Here is a 19,700-nt window from a genome sequence, read left to right as displayed (position 1 = left end):
TCGTTTTTTTTGGCTTGGCGGGAATGAGCGGCGAACCGCCGGCGTGTGGCGGACCAGACCGGCCCCCCACCATAAGGCCTAGGGGCACTCGGATCGGTCGTGGAGTCCGCAACGAGGAGGATCCAGACTTGAAAATAGCCAAAGTGAGGATAGCCAATCTTGAAAGGAGAAATGGCGAGCTGGCGAAGACACTCGAAGATTTCAAAAAGCAAATGACAACATTGATAAAAAAAAATGAAAAGCTGACAGAGCAGCTAATGGCTGGGGAGGCGGGCCCGCCGTCTCCAAAGGTAGCCAGAAAAAAGGTTAAGCTATCTTCGACTACTTTTGCAATCATGGAGGAACCGGGCTGCCTTGAGGGCGAACAAGTTCTCGACAGCGAATCTGTCCGTATGGAGGACATAGAGAGCAGTAAAGCAGACGATACGAGAGTCGGCGACAACGGTGGCGATGGAAATGTTCCAGAAGAGGATGCTAACCAGGCAAGTTGCAATAGTGAAGATGGAAAATTGGGTGAGTTTTTGGTCTATGTTTCCAAAAAATTAAAGAAAAAAAACAAAACTCAAGAAAAAATATTAAATAATGTTAAAAATAATGCAAGTACGGGTGAAAATTTAAAAAATGGTCCGACTGTGGATACAATTAGCACCCGAAATAAAGAAAAGGGGGAAAGGGTGCCCCCCATTAATGTTTATAAATTAGGTGGTAGAGATTTAGCCACTCTACTTAATAGGAGCGCGGGGCTCTCAAATTTTGTTATTAAAAAGACGGGGGCCGAGAGAGCCCAAGTCAAATGCAATAAAATTGCAGATTACAAAAAAGCACGGGAGGTCCTCGAGCGAGTGAAGGCTCCTCACTTCACCTACACTCCAAAGGAAGAGAAGGTGCAAACCTTCCTTCTGAAAGGCTTGGATGCGGAGGAAGAGCCCGATGAGGTGCTCAAAATGCTCCGGGAGACGGGAACTGAGGTTAAGTTCCTCTCAGTGTCACGGTTTAGTACGAGGAGGTCCGTTTTGGAAAAACAAATCCTGCCGCACTTCCTCGTGCAGATAAGCCCGGAGAGCCGGGGAAGCGATCTGATCGGCATCAGGTCGCTTAATTACCAGGCCATTCGTTTTGAGCGCCTGCTAAGGGGCGAAATAGTCCAGTGTCGAAGATGCCAGCGCTATGGTCACTCGGCAGTGAACTGTCAAATGACCTTACGATGTGTAAAGTGCGGGAAAGACCATACCGCAGCTGAATGTTCGCTGACTGAAGCAGATGGCAAGGAAAAAACTTTCTGTGTTAACTGCGGAAGCGGAGGGCATCCGGCTTCGTACCGTGGATGTCCTGCATACCGCAATGTTAAGGTCACAAGGGCGTTGGATGGTACCATCCCTTCGGCACCGATCGTCTCGGGGATCCCATTTGCAGAAGTAGTTCGACAAGGGGGAGCTAAGAAGCCCCAACAAGATGCAAGTGGCGGGATGAACACTATCCTCAATAAAATACTAACCATGTGTGAAAACATGCAGCATACGCTACACGTACACAATACAAAAGTAAATAGCATAACAGAATATTTACACAAACAGCATGCCCGCAGCTAGGTCTGCAGTCACAGCGGTACCACTGGATGGTCTCCGGATCATCGCGATTAATGTGAATTCCATCGTAGGAATCCATCGAAGAGCGGAGCTCCTTGATTTCGCTGCCAGACAACAGCCTGACATAGTCTTGATTTCAGAAACCCACCTCAATCCGAGGCATTCGATAACATTCAAGGATTTTGAATTCTTGAGGAACGATAGACGAAATTGTGATGGGGGAGGTGGTACCGGAATACTTGTGGGTCGCCATTATCGTTTCAGGCATATTAATAGGCCTGAATTTGAAACCTTTGAGTGTATCGAAGTCTCATGTATTCTTTTTTCACTGCCTAGAGGAGGGAATTTATACATTCTGTCAGTCTATGCAGTGGGAAACAACCGAGCCAAGTTCAGGGAGGAATTCCATTCTCTGTTTACGATACTCGAACTGAATAGGCTGCATAATTACTATATTATAGCTGGCGACTTGAATGCTAAGCATACCTCGTGGCTAAACGCCACAAACAATCCCAGAGGGGTATTCCTCAAATCTTGGATAGAGCAATACCAGATAGAGTATAAATGCGAATTATATGGGTCAGAGAGTCCAACCTGGCCCAGGGCAAATTCCTATCTGGATTTGTGCATTGCTGACGCGCGCTTGAACTTTAATTTTAGGAATCCTCAACGGAAACTACAGACTCTTCCTTACGATAGCGATCATAACGCTATTCTTATTGAAGTTCTGTTTGATGGACGAAGAGTTCGCCTTCTGCCGATGGACAGTGGCGTCCACAGGCTGAACTTTAAACAAACAAATTGGAAGAAATTCCAAGAGAGGTTTATTCAGGGATATCGAGAGGAATGCCCACCTCTTGATGGGGAAAACGATAGTACAATTGCACCAGGTGACAGGAACTTGAGCAACGAGGAAATACTTCAGTATCTTCTCAAGCTGGAGAATTTGACGCTGGAAACAATTGAACAAGTCGTCCCTAAAATTAAACCTCGCAATAATATGGAAGGATATGAAACTGCAGCCATAAAACGGTTGAAAAAAGTGAAAAGCCTTCTGCTCACTCGCGTCAACAAAATCTATCGGAGATATGGGGACTATCATCATCCCATATTGGTTGAGTTCAAATCACTTCTAAAGATCGCGCGGGATCTTATCCGTCAACATTACATAAATGAAGTGAACTCCCAGTGGCGGGAGAAGTTAAAGGGTATTTCACCAAGCGATCCAGATTCCATGTTTACTAAGATAAATACGTTATTCCGGAAGAAGTCACGAATAACTGTGCCGAGAATTAAAGTCGGTGGCAGCGAGATACAACACCTTATTGACTCAGGTATAGACACGAATAGTGTAACTGCTGATGCGCAAGGCAATTACATCGTGATGGATGATGCTCTGAAACTCGAACTTATAGGGAAGCACTTTGAATCGGTGCATCGGCCCAGAACGGACTTAGAGCCAACGCGACTTTCGGAAATTGTAGAACGAGATGTCCACAATTTCAAATATAGCCTGAACGGCACCACAGTTCTCCAATTTAGCTCTGCGTTGCAGGCTGATCTCATACCGAGTGATAATCTGCTTGATTACTTTGTCTCATGTGTTGAGTTAACTTCCATATTCAGAAGAGTAAACAATAAGAGATCATCCGGTATGGATGGCATTCCCAACGTGGTCCTCAGGCATTTACCAGGCATTGCCATTCGTAATTATTGCATTTTGTTCAATAATTTATTGAACAATTCCTTCTTTCCAGGACAATGGAAGAAAGCCCGAGTATTCCCGATTTTAAAGAGAGGGAAGGATTCATCCAGCCCTCAAAGCTACCGCCCAGTCAGTTTGCTGCCTAACATCAGCAAGGTGTTTGAGGTTTTGGTATTGAAAGCCTTGAACGGGCATATCAAGAAGAAGGAATTATTGCCGAACGCCCAATTCGGATTTCGATCTGGACATTCGACAATACATGCAATAACGAAGGTAACGTCTGATATTTGCTGGCGGATTAACAATGGTGAGTGCGTAGACGCTTGCCTTATAGACATGGAGAAAGCCTTTGATACCGTCTGGTTGGATGGACTGATTTTCAGGCTCTTGAAAAATGAGTTTCCCAGTCACCTCGTAGCGATGATGTGTAGTATGCTGTATGGCAAGTGCTTTGTTATTACGGACGGAAATCTCACTACTAACAGAGAATTTCATGTTCTGAATGGATTACAGCAAGGGACAGTGACTGCGCCTACACTTTTTGCGGTATTTGCCGGCGAATTGCTCAATTCTTTCGATTTTAATAAATCTCCTAAAAGGTCGTTGGTTGCCTTTGCTGACGATCTGATAGCCTACACGGCGCACAAGAAGGTAACTGAGGTGCAAGTTGAACTTCAGAAGATGTTCAATGATATTAAGTTCTTCACGAACAGTTGGCGGATGAAAATCAATGCGCAAAAGTGTGAAACGATTCTGTTTCGAAATTCCTTGGCGTATGCCAGTAGGAACTTGAAAAGGAATTGGAGAGATTTCCACATTGTCGCGAACGAGGATAGTTCAGAGCGCATTCCTCATAAGAAGTGCGTTAGATACCTGGGTGTGCGTCTTGACGAGCGTCTCCAATTTAACGAGCACGTTAAAGTCGCGCTAGAAAGCGCTCGCAAGGCATTCATGTCTCTTCGAAGACTCTTTTATGCTCCACATCTTAGCCGGAAGGTTAAGATTATTTGCTATCTTACTTTGGTTAGACCGGTGCTTACCTACGGGTGTGCTATCTGGTTTAATTTGAGTGCTAGCCAAATGGAGAAAATAAGGATCTTTGAAAGGAAATGTCTGCGTGCTTGCACGGGGCTTAATAGGACTGCTTCGTCAAACTATGAGCACTATGTAACTAATGAAGTGATGTATGCAGCTGCTGCTGTGCCAAGAATCGATACAGTTATCGTCAGATTGATTCGGAATCATATAGTGCGATCTGCTTCGCATGGTGAGAACCCTTGGGTTTCGCAGCCGTTCTACCCAAATGATGGGTATTTCGAGAAAACTCTCACGACAGGCTTCATTCCTCCCGAAGCGTTCGTGTATCTTGACAGGAATGGTCTAATTCTTGATTCTGCCGGTGATCCGGTTATGTATCATATACATAGGCGGGCCACGGACAAAAGGATAGAATACCCCCCGAATTTGACAGTGGGGACTCCGGGATTCGACTGGAGATACTCCAGAGCGAGAGCAATTGACATTAAGCGGGATGAAAAAGAGAAATCTTGGTATTGGTGGCTGCGGGATGCCGGTTAGCGGTGGCCGTGCTCAGTCCTGCCATTTGTTTCTTGGTGGGGCTTTGTAAATATGTATACATTGAACGGGTGCTGATTTTGTCTCCAGTTGTAACTTATAAATACATACGTTATTATTCTTTGTTTTTTTGTATGGATGTTATTTTAAAAAAAAAAGAAAAAATGTGTAATATAAAATCTATAATTATGATAGTTTTAAGAACAATAATTTAAGTTAAAAGTGTCTTTTGAAGCGATCAAATATTTATTATTACTTTTTATATTTCTTTATTTGCCACTAAGGCCAAGTGAATTCTGTCGGGTTTTTGACCATTTCCCGACAACTTATTGTAAAATTAGATTTTCATTTCTTACTGTTTCTCTTCACTGTCTGTAAATCGTTATTCAAAAATTTTGAGAGCCCACAGTGGCCATTAGATTTAAGTTATTTTTGTTATTTTAAAACATTGTTTTTTATTGTTCATTTTTCCAATCTATATACTATTGTTACCTATTTCTTAAAAATAAAAATGAAATGAAATGAAAAAAAAAAAAAACGCTTTGTGCGAAACAGACACTCAGTTGTGTGTGTATGGTGGGGGAGAAGCTACAGCTTCTGAGCACTCAGACCGTGTTGGCCCATTGTGCTCACCACCCCCGTGACACTCAGCTGAGACAGACATTTGCCTGACATGTACCTATCTGATACCTGAGGCAGACTCCGACGTTTGTCTCACTAATGCCTGCCTGACGGCTGAGACATTTGTCTGATACAGAAATAGATACAGTCTGAAAAAAGGCATTTGTGTGTCTAATGTATAAAGCAGGCACAGACATTTGGCTATTTGCTGTCTGAGCTAGTCGGTAACATTTGCATATGCAATATCTACCGTGCCGTTCCCAGTAGGCGCGCACTTTTATCTTCTTCCGATCGTGCCTTTTCTATAGGCTTCCAGATCCTTTTTGAGAACAGCCTTAGTAGTCCTCCGAACTTGCTACACTTTTTTTGGGAGCCCTTTTCTCTTTTCGGAGTTGGTTTATTGATTCGTTCAATCATTCATGCAACGTCTTCCCCGGTTTCTCCTGTCTCATGTTTTGAACAGACCGTACTTGTGTCGCCTGGCCCACTTTTTCACTAGACGTCTTCCCTCCTCTTCCATCTTGGACCTTCCCGTACGTTAACCGAATGCTTCTTATTATGACTCTTGATGAATTCTTTAAGTTTTATGATCCTTCCACTCAATGCGATAAAAGCAGCTTCCCATTGGTTGGAGCGGTATTTACATACATGAACTCGTTGTGTAGTAGATCGAGACGAACGCTAAAAATGCATTTGCTAATACTCATGGCAGCTACATGGCTGACCCACACAATGAGTGAAGAAAACAACAATAAAAACGTGTTAATGATTATTTTTTAATATTCGAAAAGTTCTTTATTAAAATTGAAATTGTTTTTAGAGAGTCGGGAAATTTAATAGGAGAAATAGTCATCAATCGGAAAGATTGAAAATTTTAAAAGAGAATAATGAAAATGTTTATTTTATGCTAAGGGGTTATGTCGGGATGGGAGATGTGGATGTTAAGGATGCTAAACAGAAAAAGGAAAAATGCTGCCTATGAGAAAATGAATCTTCTCATCAGTTCGTCGCAGAACAAAGGCGGACGTAATGACGCATCCGCTATGAAGCCACAGATACTAACGCACCTAATTTGGTAAGTAGACCCACGCTCTTCTAATTTGAACGAAAAAGGTGTTTCGCCCTAGCTCCCATTCCATTAGTACATTACTCTCACGTTTTCAATTTAGCTTCATGTATATTTGCCATGAATTCTTGTGATTTTTCCAATTTGATATTTCAAATCCTGATGCGATCCCAACGCATCATATATAAGACATGTCAAGTTTTGTGCATGATGTGAAAAGGACTAAAGGGACCAAAATGGCCCTCCCCCCCACACTCCCAAACCTAGCCAGAACAAAAACTAATGAGACACGTCAGTCCAGCTGCTGGTGGAGCTTTTGCTTTCGGATAGCTTTACCTTCGTGGTTCACGAAAGTCTAATGGCCGCTCTGGCCATTTGTTACTCCAACCTTCCTTTTCCCTGTTCGTGCTGCTGGACATCGTGCCTATTTCTTATTTCAATTCAGTAAGCCCGCCTGTTACCTCGGTTTTTTGACAATTTGATAAATAACACTGTGAGATGTTAAACGCCTTCCTAGGCGGATCTAGATCAAGATATTGTGCCATTTCTTAAAATTTCTACTCCCATGGACAATTGTCGATTTCTTCTTCGCCAAATTACTTATTACATTGGTTGGGATCTACAGTTTATCTTCCGTGGATGGAAATATCGATCACCAGGAACTTATCTGCTTAGTTTCCACGAAACGTGTGGAAGCAGCATGATAAATCGTATTTATCCCTCCAGTCATATATCAACATCCTTCTCCTCCTACTATAAAATTATATCCAGAGAAGAAAAATAATCTTTTGCATAAATGAGTAGATTTTCCCCTTGAATACAATACAAAATTATTGTACGCTTTGCATGTCCTCCACAGCTTCCATATTCCCACATCTCATTATCATGGACTAGGACGATAGGCTCTTCCTGCGTGGGATGTGTGTGGCGAACAAACAATGAAACAATTCTAATTTACTTCTGTTGTTGTTTCTTAACATCTATTCATCCGTCATGAAGATATTTTGCAATTGTGGAATTTATAGTCCTATCCTGCCAGTACCGAAAATCGTAAAGTTTTTTCGATAATGGAATAGATGAATATATTAATGTTGAATAGAAATCCCACACATTTTAGACGTTTTAAAGTGCTGACCACTTGAAAATGGTAAGCAAATTATGTCCTTAGAGTATCAGATGGAAATACGTACTGATTTCAAGCTATTTGATGTGATACGCGACAACGCCCTTCCAGATTTTTTAAGGCTTTGTTTGATTTTTACCCAGTAAAACCACCCCCGACTCCCCCTCTACCCCGTGAACCCCCTTTAGGTACTACATCACGACCCTTTCCTGTCTATCTATCCGTCTGTCTGTCTGTCTTTTTTTTCATCGTTGGAAGGTGGAAAAGTTCAAAACCTATTGCTGGCTCCTGCCATACAGTTATATGAGACTCCTACTCACTAAAACCACCTCCTTCTTCTTCCACTCTCTCCACGGGACTGCTATAAGCATTGCATCGCGGAGCTGGATTAGTTCTAAACTGCGGCGCATTATTGTTCGCTCCCTTTCTTGCTTTCTTCGCAGTTCTTCATGCCTTAGTTGTTGAAAAATCATTTTCAGGTCAATTGCCACTTGATTCCAAACCTCCGTTGATTCCGACTTAAACTCCACTATATTTCCAGGTGTTAAGCACCTGTCGCCTCCAGCCTAGTTCGGTGTGCTGTAAACCTTGGGCACTCAAACAAAATATGCTTCGCATTCTTAGCCACGTCACCACATCTTGGGCAGCATAGTGGCTCGTGGTGGCCAAATCGATGTAGACAAGCCCGATAACCTCCATGTCCACTGAAAAACTGTGTTAGGTCGTAGCTTAGTTCCCCGTGATTCCATTCCATCCATCTTCGAATGTGTGGAATGATACGGTAGGTCCAACGGCCAGTTTGTGCCTCGTTCCATCTCTTTTGCCATTTTGCGATAGATTCCCGCCGTGCTAGTTGCCGTCGAAGTACAATAGACTCTCCGATTACATACATTTTGTCGTAGAGACGCCGACCTTCATGTCTATGGTGACTGTCCCTGCCTGCTTCTCTTGATATTGTTCGATAAGCACTGCATGCGCGGAGTGCACTAAGTCGATACGCCATTCCTAGTTTTCCGCAGTTTTCTTTGTTTTCCAGAACGGTTGCCCAAACTGGAGCTGCGTAGAGTAGCACGGAACTAACTACCCTTGAAATAAGACGACGTCGACTTTGTCTTGGTCCACCAATGTTCGGTAGAATCCTCGAGATCATAACAGCAATGGAAGATGCTTTAGTTGCAGCGCACTCAATGTGTTTTTTAAAGTTGAGTCTTTTGTCAATCATTACTCCCAAATATTTAAGCGACTCTTGGGAGTAAATTGTTTTTTCACCAACTTTAATTTTCACGTTTGTGTTTCCTTTCTTTTGCTGATTAGTGATAGTTCCGTTTTATGTTCAGCAAGTGATAGACCGGACTTTTTCAACCAGCACTCCATTGTACATAATTAACCATAGTAAGGAACCTAAGACAGACCCTAGTGGTACGCCGCACATCATTTGGAATAATTTCTGTCGCAATATAATCTTCTTCCAAGAAGAAATGCAACAACGATGCGTACAATGTACTTAGGAGCCTGTAGTTTGGTTAGAGCCTCTACGATTTTCGTCCACTTTGCAGTGTTGAATGCATTTTTTACATCGAGTGTCACCACTACGCAGCATTTGTCATCTTGTACTGCAGTGCGAGCCAGGCCAGTCACCATGTTGATTGCATCGACGGTTGATCTCCCCTTACGAAACCCGAATCGCTTGTCGGATAGGCCTCCTTACTTTTCCGCAACAGCGAGCAGCCTGTTGTGTTATACTCGTTCAAACAGTTTACCAATGGTATGGACCAAACATATCGGTCTCCCAATGGTTTACCTGGCGTCGGAATAAGTATCAACTTTTGCAGCTTCCATTGCTCGGGGAATTCTCCTTCTCTAAGGCGTAAAAACTTTGACAGAAATACCTGGTGCTGACCTGGCTGTTACTTTCAGGGCGATATTCGGGATTCCATCTGGCCCTGAGGTCATATTTTCAGCGGATTTCCTTGCTGCATTAAAAATTTCCTCTTCTACCACTGCCTGTTTGTCTGTCTGTCTGTCAAACGGCTATACCGATTGACACGAAATTCGGTGAGAAAGTGGGAACCCCCAGACATGCAGTGAGTGATATCCTTCTAGGGGGGTGTAAAATTTTTTTTGCCGAATGTAGTCATGTGGGGTATCAAATGAAAGGTCTTGGTTAGTACTTTTCGAAGCCGGTCTTAGTTTTGAGATTTGTTAGAAAGGCCGGGAGTGGGAGAGGTGGAAAGTGATGATTTCTTTAAAGGACCCATTCTTAGAAACTATTCAACCGCAAAATCTGAAAAAAAAATCGTCAAGCTGCCTCTATATGGTGCCCAGGCCTCAAAATACTCTCCATATCGATATCTGTTAAAATTAAGTGAATAATAGTCTATTACCATATTTGTGCGAAAATTGAGTAAAACCCACCTTAGGTTTATCCCAGAGTTATACAACTTGGTAGTATTATAAAATATAATATGAAGCACATTATCCCTAAGTTTGATCAAAATCATACCATTAGTAACAAAGTTACAGTAGCTCAAAGTTGCCTTTACAGTGTAAATTTACAACCCGAAGTACTAATTCTGACACGCATGCATATACATAACGGGCTACATATAAATGGGATGGTTCTACACTCAAATATACTGGCAGAAGAAGCAAACAAAACCTTTGATAACTGAAGCGCCCAGCATCCGGTTTCCCGACTTGCTTAGCTATTGCTCCTGGGCACTCTACGCTTAGTATAAACGAAAATTCTATGGAAGGACATTACATTCGTGTCAGCATTTAATATTCATTAAATTTCTACCTCTAATTCGATTTTTTTGCTTTCAAAAAGGCGATTTTATTTAGACGCTACAGTGTTACGATTTATCTATTTCGAAATTGAGATTTCCAATTTATAAAAATTTACAAACAAAAATGTAATTGAACCTAGAGTAAATGGCAAACATTACGGTTGATTACTTTGATTTTGAAACAAAAGGATAACGAACGAATAAACTGCAAACATTTAAATTCCATACGAAGATAGTAGCTCTCAATCTAGCATCCAATCCAGAAACCTCCCCGAATTTCATCGTACTACATCCCGCAGCCAATTTCAGCAACCCTTCCCTTATAATGTCTCCATTTCCCATTATCCTGTCATGCCTACTTCTTGTTATATAATTCGTAAGATGTCAAGTCAAGAACGCCGTCTCCATGGAATATCACCTCGACACCGGAGAGACAAATGGACAGTAAGGATCGGCATTTTTCACTGTCTTCGCTTATTATCCCTACTTCTGGCGTTTACGTGAAAAAGGACATGAGACAATATTGTCTGTGGAGACAATAAATCACACTTTCTTCGCCTTGTTAGGGTGAAATCAAAGTACCACCCTAACGACATGAGCTGCAATCATTCTGAGTGGTGACGTGTTTTTCATTGTCACTTGCCAGTCAAGCAAATTGCGTGAAGGAGGAGTGGAACTGAGCCGCCTACCTGAGCTAAATTTGCAAGTGATATCCTGAAAAACTAATTTTAGGCAAAGAATATTTCTGTTAATTATTATGAAACAGAATACTGGTCATGCCGCGAGGTTATTAATGATTGTAGGAGGTTCCTTTGTTTTTAGTCGCAAAGTAGTCGCAATGAGGGTTTGAAAGTCTTCTGAATTTATGGGAAGAGACAGCTAAATTAAGTTGAATTTCCCCAGACAAATAATATCCCTGTAATTGATATGTTGAAATCTGGAAAGTTGAAATTAAAAGCCACTTAAATTGTTTATATTCCTTCTTTATCAGAAAGATGGAGGCGATTAAAGGCAACATATTCCACAGTCTTCTATAAATATGAAATACTACATGTTGAAAAATAATATTCATCATCATGCCTAAAATGGATATGCTGAATACGCTTGATAATCCTCGTTAGGGGTAGTATAAGCTCTGGTTATCCATTGTCATATTTGAAAGGTGCGCAAAGATTGTAAGGAGCTGAGCCAATGCCAAGTTGGCCAGATGAGAACCCTCGCATGGGGCAGCACTGGGTTCAGCTTGATTTGAGACCCTACCCTGGGAGGACCATGGTAGCGCTTTTCAGAGATCAGTGCCAACGGTCGACACAGCCGTTTGTCTGTGGATGGTAGGGCGTGGTCCGAATACGGTCGATGCCTACGAATTGGGCGAGACTGTTGAATTAACGTCCTTGGTCCGATATGATACGGTGAGGTACACCGAATCTAGGTATCGAGTGGTCGCAGAATGCCCTGGCGATAGTTTCCTCAGAAGTTCCCTCGACAAAAATAACTTTTGCCCCACGTGTGCATCTGTCAATTATGATCAGGCAGAGCCTTTTGCCCTCGGATGCAGGTAAAGGTCATATAGTGTCGAAAGGACTCGCAGATGGGAAAACTCCTCTGGGTGTGAAGGTGTACTTGTGGATCCTCGATCGTTGGCAAGCTATGCAAGCTCGCGACCATTCTCCAATATCGCGATTCATGTTTTGGCAGAAGTTGCGTTCAGAAACAAGCTCTCAAGTAGTTCGGGTGGCGGGGTGGCTGATCCCAGCAAGGCTGGTTCTTCTGAAGTCGGTTAGTGGGTTGGGCCGTGGTTTTGAGGTTGCTTCACCCAGAATAGTTGTTTCCATTCCAGGGATGTCCATTCATTGGACTCGAAGTTTCGGATTAGCTCGTAACTCCCGTAGGGATGAATCGTCTCTCTGTGTGCTCACTAGTTTAGTTGCATTTTTAGGTAGAATTATTTCTTCCACCCTCGAGAGTCCATCGTCGGCTATGTTGTCCATTCCGTTCAGGTGCCTTATGTCGGAGGATAACTAGCTAATGTAGATGTGTTGCCCGGTCCTCTTTGGTTCGGTAGTTACCTTCTGATTGAAGGCGAACACCAACTTTTTTTGTTGAAACTGACATATGACGAGGTTTTCGCTATCTAAATCTCGTAGAGTACCTGCCCTGACCCTCGTTGATTACCTTTGAGTAGAACCCAAACAGTTACCAAGTTCCGTTGACCCATTGGTGATTTATAGCTCGCGTACCGTGATTTGAGGCATCATAGTTTTAGTAATGTCGCCTTCTGCGTTGTATTTTTCGAACGCGGCTACTGCAAAGGTCCAGAGGACCGGAGACTTTTCGTTCTTCTTTAACATGTGCACAAATGCGTTTAGCGGCTTCTATATAGTGGCTGCATGTGGAAGGTATCTTCGATCGACGTTCAGTATCCCGAGGAATCTTTGTAGCTGCATTACGGTTTCTAGGTGTGTTCAGTCCTGAATTTCCTGTACCTTGCTAGGTAGTGGTAACACGCGCTGTGATGTTAATTGCTGTTTTGGGTATATTAGCAGTTGCTATTGGAATCTAGAAGTATGCTCATCCCAGGTCGAGCTTGAAGAAAATATGCTTGCCTTGTAGTCCCACGTTGAAGTTCGCTATGTTGGGACACCGTACCCGTCAGGTACAGTGTGTGCATTGAGCCGGCGCTTGTCGCCGCAGGGGCGAATAGCCTATTCGCCTTTTCCACGATATGCAGAAGACTCGACCAAGGGCTGTTGGATGGTCGGGAGATTCCCTGATCCATGATTCACTGGAATTCTTGTTTCGCCGCTTGATATTTTGCAGGGAGAAGTCCTCCAGCCTAAGCGGCCACGGTCTGGTTTGTAGTTTCTATGATGTGTTTCACAGCGTGCTTTGATCGTTCCATAGGCCACGCAGGTCTTGTCAGTCCAGGAGATTGGATGAGGAGATGGTGGAAACGGTTGCCTTCTGAGACCGTCGTCGAAAAAACTGGTAGATTGCTCTTCCTTTGGTAGTGAAGCCCGTTCTGCTACAGATCAGTTGTCGTCATTGTAAATCTATTGGAAAACCCTGAATAGTCAAAGATTCGGCTGCTATGATGAGACGCTCTATTTGTGCGATGACAAATTTCCACTGAAGAGGTCGCTTTAGGTTGAATTTACAAAACATTAAAGTTCAAAAGAATGAATTTCGTCGCTTCTATTTTTTTACTTCTCTTTGCCTGGTTGCTTCGCCGGCCTCGTGGCTGTCAACATGTTGCCAACAGGTAGGCGAGCCACTCAGGTAGGTGAGTTTCGATTCGTGGTGAGTTGCGCTACTTTGGCATGAAGTTCCGACGAATCCCCGCTAATCGACTGCACACTACCCCACCCCCAGTTGATAACAGATTTCAGCGACAGAACCCGACTCCTGTCTCGCCTCAGTTCGAATCTCACACGCCGTTCCCTGAGATTTCAGCCTCAGGACAAAAGGCTTTAATCTGGACACGGAGAGGTTTTTGGGTCTGCCATCGACGTCAATCCTAAAGAAGTGCTTCTCTCTTTCCAATACTTCATATGGGCCCCCATATGGTAGTTGTAAGGACTTCCGGGAAGCATCCACGTGAACCAAGATGTGTATGCTGACGTTCAAGTTCTTTGAGGTGTAAGCCTTTTTCGAACAATGACGGGATGGCGACGGTGTACCTGAGCAAACGGAAAAGCCCAGTAGTGGAAAGGACTAACTTGACATCGAACAACAGATCGCTGGAGGCAGGAATTGCGTCCACGAAAAGCCATCGTGTGCCCTTATAGCGGTCTTCAGTTTCCTATGCCAGCGTTCCAGCATCCCATGGATTGCGGGTGGTATGCAGTCGTCCGATGGCGTCTGAAGCCCAGGAGTTTGCCTAGCTCTGAGAACAGGGTAGACTCGAACTGCATTCTCTGGTCAGTAATGACCCCAAGACATGGGATCCATTTCTGACAAAAGGGCTGTCGGTCTGAGATATTGCTTCAGACTACCGCGTGAACCCATCGACGTTTGTGAAGTAACACTTGAAGCCATGCGAATCTCGCAAGGAGCCAATGATGTCAATATGGATCGTGTGAAAACGCTTTGTAGACCGAGGGAACCGGCTTACTGCTTTCTATACGTACTTGGTGACTTTACACTTTTAGCACGCGATGCACTGTCTGGCCCAGAAGTTAATGCCAGAAATATTTGTTAGTGACAAGTCGATTCGTTCTCCGAATTCCCGTGTGCACAAAATCGTGCACTGAATGGAATACCTCCTTGCGAAAAGTAGCCGGAATTTTTGGCCTATATCCCTTTTATCAGTCTCGCAGAGTATTTCGGAGGTTGAGCCAAAAAAGGGAAACTCCCGAAGTTTATATTTGAAGTTGTCCTTGACACTCGAAAGCACTGAGTCATCCTTCTGTGCCTCGACAATTGCAAAAAAACCGACCGTGGCAGGGATTTTAATTCCTGATACGAGTAACAAAGCGTCCGCAACTACATTGTCTTTGTCGGACTCGTGCTGTATATCCGAAGTAAGTTGGCTTATGAAGTTTAGGTGCCGAAGTTGGTGAGGGGACGTTTTGTCGGGAAAGTAAGAGGCCTACGGTCCCTGAACGCTGTGAACGGACTGGCTTCTAAAGAGTACCGGAAGTATCTTATTGCCATATACGCGACTAATAGCTCGCGATCCTAGGTGCTGTAGTTCTGTTGAGCTGAATTCAATTTCTTGGAAAGGAAGTTCAACAACTGCCAGATTTGGTTCACCTTTTGGAGGGTTGCACCTACTGCGATGTCCGAGGCATCGACGAATACGGCTAGGGGTGCACCTGATTGAGGCAATGCCAGAAGTGTGCCAGCTGTCGTTTGGTTAGCTCAAATGCCGGGCTCTGTGGATCACGCAATCACGCGTGAGTCTTTGGTTTTGGGGCAAGACAAACAGGCGCTAAGGATCGCTTGATGTTGTGTGGCTTTAGGCAAGAAACAATGATAGAAATTAACAAACCCAAAAACCTTCTTCATCTGTTGTTGAAGGAATTTGCATTTTTCAACATTAAGTACAAGACCGGCCTGAAGCAAACGTTGAAAAATGCATTGGAGATGTTCCAAATGCTCAAACTCTTAAAAAGAGGCGCCCAAAACATCATCCTAGTACACGAAACAAAAGTTAAGGTTTCCCAGGAAAGAGTGGATTTATCTATGAAAAGTTTGCGCCTTAGGCGCACAGGCATCTGTTGGAACTCTAAGAGCCCGAAGGATGTGCATGTTGCCGTTTTCAGAATACCTTCTAAAGCTACAGATATTTAATGGTACGGCTTGGTTAAGTCGAAAGTCGTGGAAACATGTCAGTTAGCGAGGTTGTGCGCAAAGTCATGGACGGGTATGGGATAATGGTTTGGAATGGTCTGAGCATTCAAACATCTGTATTCGCCATATGGTGTCCATTCACCGTTGGGCTTTGGTACTACATGTAGTGGAGAAGACCACCAGCTATTTGGTGGTCTGCAAACACTCTGCTTTAAAAGTGTGACGAATTCCTTCTTAGCAATAGCGAGCTTCTGAGGTGGTAATGGACGCACCTTCAAGAAGATGAGACCCAGTAGTGCGGATGTGATGCTATACATCATGCTTAGCTAGCGGCGAGAAACTACTTTCGATAGTTAAGTTGCTGTATTTTTGAAGGAGCTCGCGAATGTAAGATACTTCCTCAAAAATGACTGAAAAACTTACAGTAGAGTAGGTGGCAAGTTTTCCTGAATAAGGGACCTATTCTGCAGATCCACTAGCAATCCATGGTGGTCTAGAAAGTATACGCCTAATATGGACTGCTGATGTCCGTTTCAACAGACAGTCTACTTGCCTGTAGCCGTAAGTGTGTATGGGTGAGAAATTGATTCCGCGATGCCAGGTGAACTGAGAACGCTGCGCATGTGTCGAACAAGTAGTGGTGCTTTCTGAAGGGATCATATATTGTTAGGCAGGATGGAGCTGCGTTCTGAGTAGCCACCGGCAGAGTTAAGTTTTTTTGAAAGCATGAACGTGCACGGGCTGATACATTTCTTTGCTTTGTAAGCAAAGATGTGGTGTTAATAACAAATTGCGCATGCGCCCCATGGATTTTGTCAGCAGCATTTGCTAACACCTCTGAAGATCCGGAGTCCGCATAGCCCAAGATGGCCTGGGTGCTTTCCGGAAGTGGCTACAACCACAATGACTTCAGAAGCACAACCCCGACCTTATCCCGTGCAACTGCTCCATCTTACGCAGTTGTTGTCTCGGGGAGGTGTCCCCTAAGGTAAGCTCCGTCAGTAAGTGATTGAGTTTTTCTGACTCACTTACCGACAATCGCATAACGAAGGTGCCCTCTAATTTCGAGTATGATATTGCAGTACATTTTGGAAGAAAAAAGTTTGATGTGCGGCTACTTCGCTAATAATAGTGTAACTGGCACCAAACTTTCCAGTTTTGCAGTTTATATTGATTTGACATTTGACATTTGATGTCCCAAGTGATATTCAGAAAAGATTCCGCTACATATGTGTCAGAATCTACTCCTTCGGTGGGAAGTAATACCATATCCTCCCATGTTCCATTTTCATGACGTTTAATTCAACTGTTTCAGTATAAATTGGCAATGATAGACAGGTAGACAGAAAAGAGGACATTGATTCGATTTTAATAAGATTGTCCTCCCCTAAAAAATTCTAGACGAAGTGTGAAAGTTAATTTATGAGAACGAATTTGCATTTAATGTCAGTCTTTTCTGAAGGCCATTGAATAAATTTTTGAAAAGAAACATCTTACATATTCCTCTACTACCGTATTGAATTACCTACGATCTTATCTTTCTCCAAATATCTCATACAAACAAACTAACTCCATTAACGCATTTTTTTCTTTTTTTTACAGACAGTCCTAACAATACGCTAAAAGAGCCCTGAACTGCAAAACAGCAGAAAAATAAATCTTCTCGTCCTTTTGGCCTAATTTCGCAAGTCCAGGAGCAAGAACATTCTGTGAATACCAAAACATCATAATAGGCGCAGAATACTACAATAATACAAAGAACTGTTTTAGTAATGTCGAAAACGAGCCGTGCTCCTAGAGCGGCTCCTGAAACTCACAGAAAAATTCTTCAAGGATTACTTACGCTTGTCATTGATTGTGTGCATATATGAAACTTGTTGCGTCGCCCTTGACATTACCGTCGACGCTGTCACTGCCAACGCCGACAACAGATTTATTTTCGGGAGTTTTCTCGCGTAAAGGAGCAATGAACACTACGTCCCCAAAATCGTCACTTGCCAAATTAGGTCTACATTCAAAACAGAAGCCCCTGAAAGTGATGGTTTTGGGACAGAGTGGCGTTGGAAAGACAGGTGAGTCGTATTTTTAAAAAATAGTTTTTAATTATACATTTAGATGGGAAGGCCAGTCTAGATACTCTCTATGCAAATAACATAAATTATTTGCACCAGATTAGGTGGATCCCAACTCACAGGCCCAAAATAGAATTATTGTTTTGCGATGTAATTGTATATTCGTCTGCAAATACTATGTAAAATCGATGATGGCATATATTACGCCTTTCCTAATATGCAGAAATAGATTTGCATATCTTTGGAGATATTCTCGGTAGAAATGTGTCCTTTCCCCATACGTGACAAGACGTTTCATGGAAACAAAGATTTATTGGATTATACAGCTTATATGTACTTTCCATTAATACATGAATATTTTATGCCAAAAGGAACAATACTTTCGGAATTATTTTTTTTGTGTTGGATTTTTTAGTATGAGTTACCCACAAATCGTATACGCAATAGGTTAAAAGCCAAACTCTCACCTGCGTTTTACTTTCAAGATTCATATTCTTTGAATGGAGAATATTTCACTGGAGGAATTGAATTCAGTTAAGGCATACACAAAATCGTGAATTGTTGAACTAATTACTTTCTGGTAGGCCTGGAAAAACTAAAATAGATTTTATGATCTAGCAAGCTTTCAACTTTCTGTAGTGTCGACGGATTCTCATTTCAGCAGGTAGACACCTGTAATACGCAGATACAATCCTTGATTATCTTTAATTCTCCAAAATTAGGATTGCATTTGAGCACTAATGCTCGGAGAGCGATTGGAGAAGTAGTAAGAAAAATATAGCCCCATTTTCGTAATAGCATTTTCCTTTTTGATAATATTTATAACATTGGCACTTTGATATTTTAGCTGTTTTTTTTTTGGCCATAATCTTACGGCATCATCAATTTTCTCTTCTCTTGGATAGAGGCTTACAGTTTAAGGTTCCCAGGTTAGCTTATATCAAGCGCAGCCGAATGTGCAACTTGCAAATATTGGAACCTCATACGCTTTCAGCGGATGAGGACCGGGATCTATAGTGAGCCCCACGTATTAGGTATGTGACGCCACGCTCGAAATGTTAGGGAGTACTACACTCTTAGTGACTATCAAACAATCTACATGGAGGATAGTAACGAATCGGCCCCAAAGGGATCTCTTGGGAAATTGTGTATGAGTTGCTCAGAAGAGCGGTGAAAGCTTTGAGGGTGGCACGTTTTCCGTAGTCCTTGAGCGGAATATATTCTTGAACGGCGAAGCCAGAGAAAACTGGCTTTCCTCTGGGTCGGGGAAAAAAACTTTATCAAAGGGTTAGAGGAAAACCCAGTTACGACGGTTGAGAGGAAGTATACACGCACTCGCAGGGGCGCTTTAAATGAGTCAATCGAAGGAGCCAAAGAAATTGCTTGAAACAGATGCCTAAATAGACCTTTGGAGTGAGTTCATAGAATGGTAAGACTTACGAAAGAAATTGTTGCCACGCTGTTTCCTCACCACCTAAAAGGCGGAAGACATGCGATGGGTCAATTCAAAGAATGCATGATATCGGCTACCCGGAGAGAAAACAGAACAGAAAACAGAAAATCTTAGTACGTAGCACGTAATATATGCATATATGTATTATGTGAGAGTATCCACTTTCGGATAATATTGACATTCATAGTCTTGAATTTGCAAAAAAAGCAACAATTATAACTTTGTTAGTAATAGTGCGTTTTCCACCAAACTTAGTAATATCATGCTCTTTATAACAGAATACACCACTGCCGTGGTGCCAGGATGAACATAAGGGGAGTTTTGCAGCTAATTACTAAAAATTACAGCAATATACCATTATTAACTTTATTTGAACAGATATCGGTATGGGTGGTATTTCGCTTCCTGGTTTTTT

General features: G+C 42.8%; 1 protein-coding gene across 3 annotated transcripts in view; it reads left to right on the top strand.

Moving 5' to 3' along the window:
- The window catches only part of LOC119646583 (ras-like protein), a 199,604-nt gene that overhangs the window by 124,210 nt on the left and 55,694 nt on the right, over positions 1 to 19,700 (top strand). For all 3 annotated transcript variants that reach the window (XM_038047077.1, XM_038047076.1, XM_038047075.1), the window contains one exon: positions 17,363 to 17,832. In XM_038047077.1, the coding sequence (XP_037903005.1) occupies positions 17,628 to 17,832 (205 nt within the window). In that variant the 5' untranslated portion in view covers positions 17,363 to 17,627. The remainder of the gene's footprint in view (positions 1 to 17,362; positions 17,833 to 19,700) is intronic.

This window comes from Hermetia illucens, chromosome 1 (genome assembly GCF_905115235.1).
Source record: "Hermetia illucens chromosome 1, iHerIll2.2.curated.20191125, whole genome shotgun sequence".
Lineage (NCBI taxonomy): Eukaryota > Metazoa > Arthropoda > Insecta > Diptera > Stratiomyidae > Hermetia > Hermetia illucens.
This window is presented reverse-complemented; position numbering and strand designations above follow the sequence as displayed.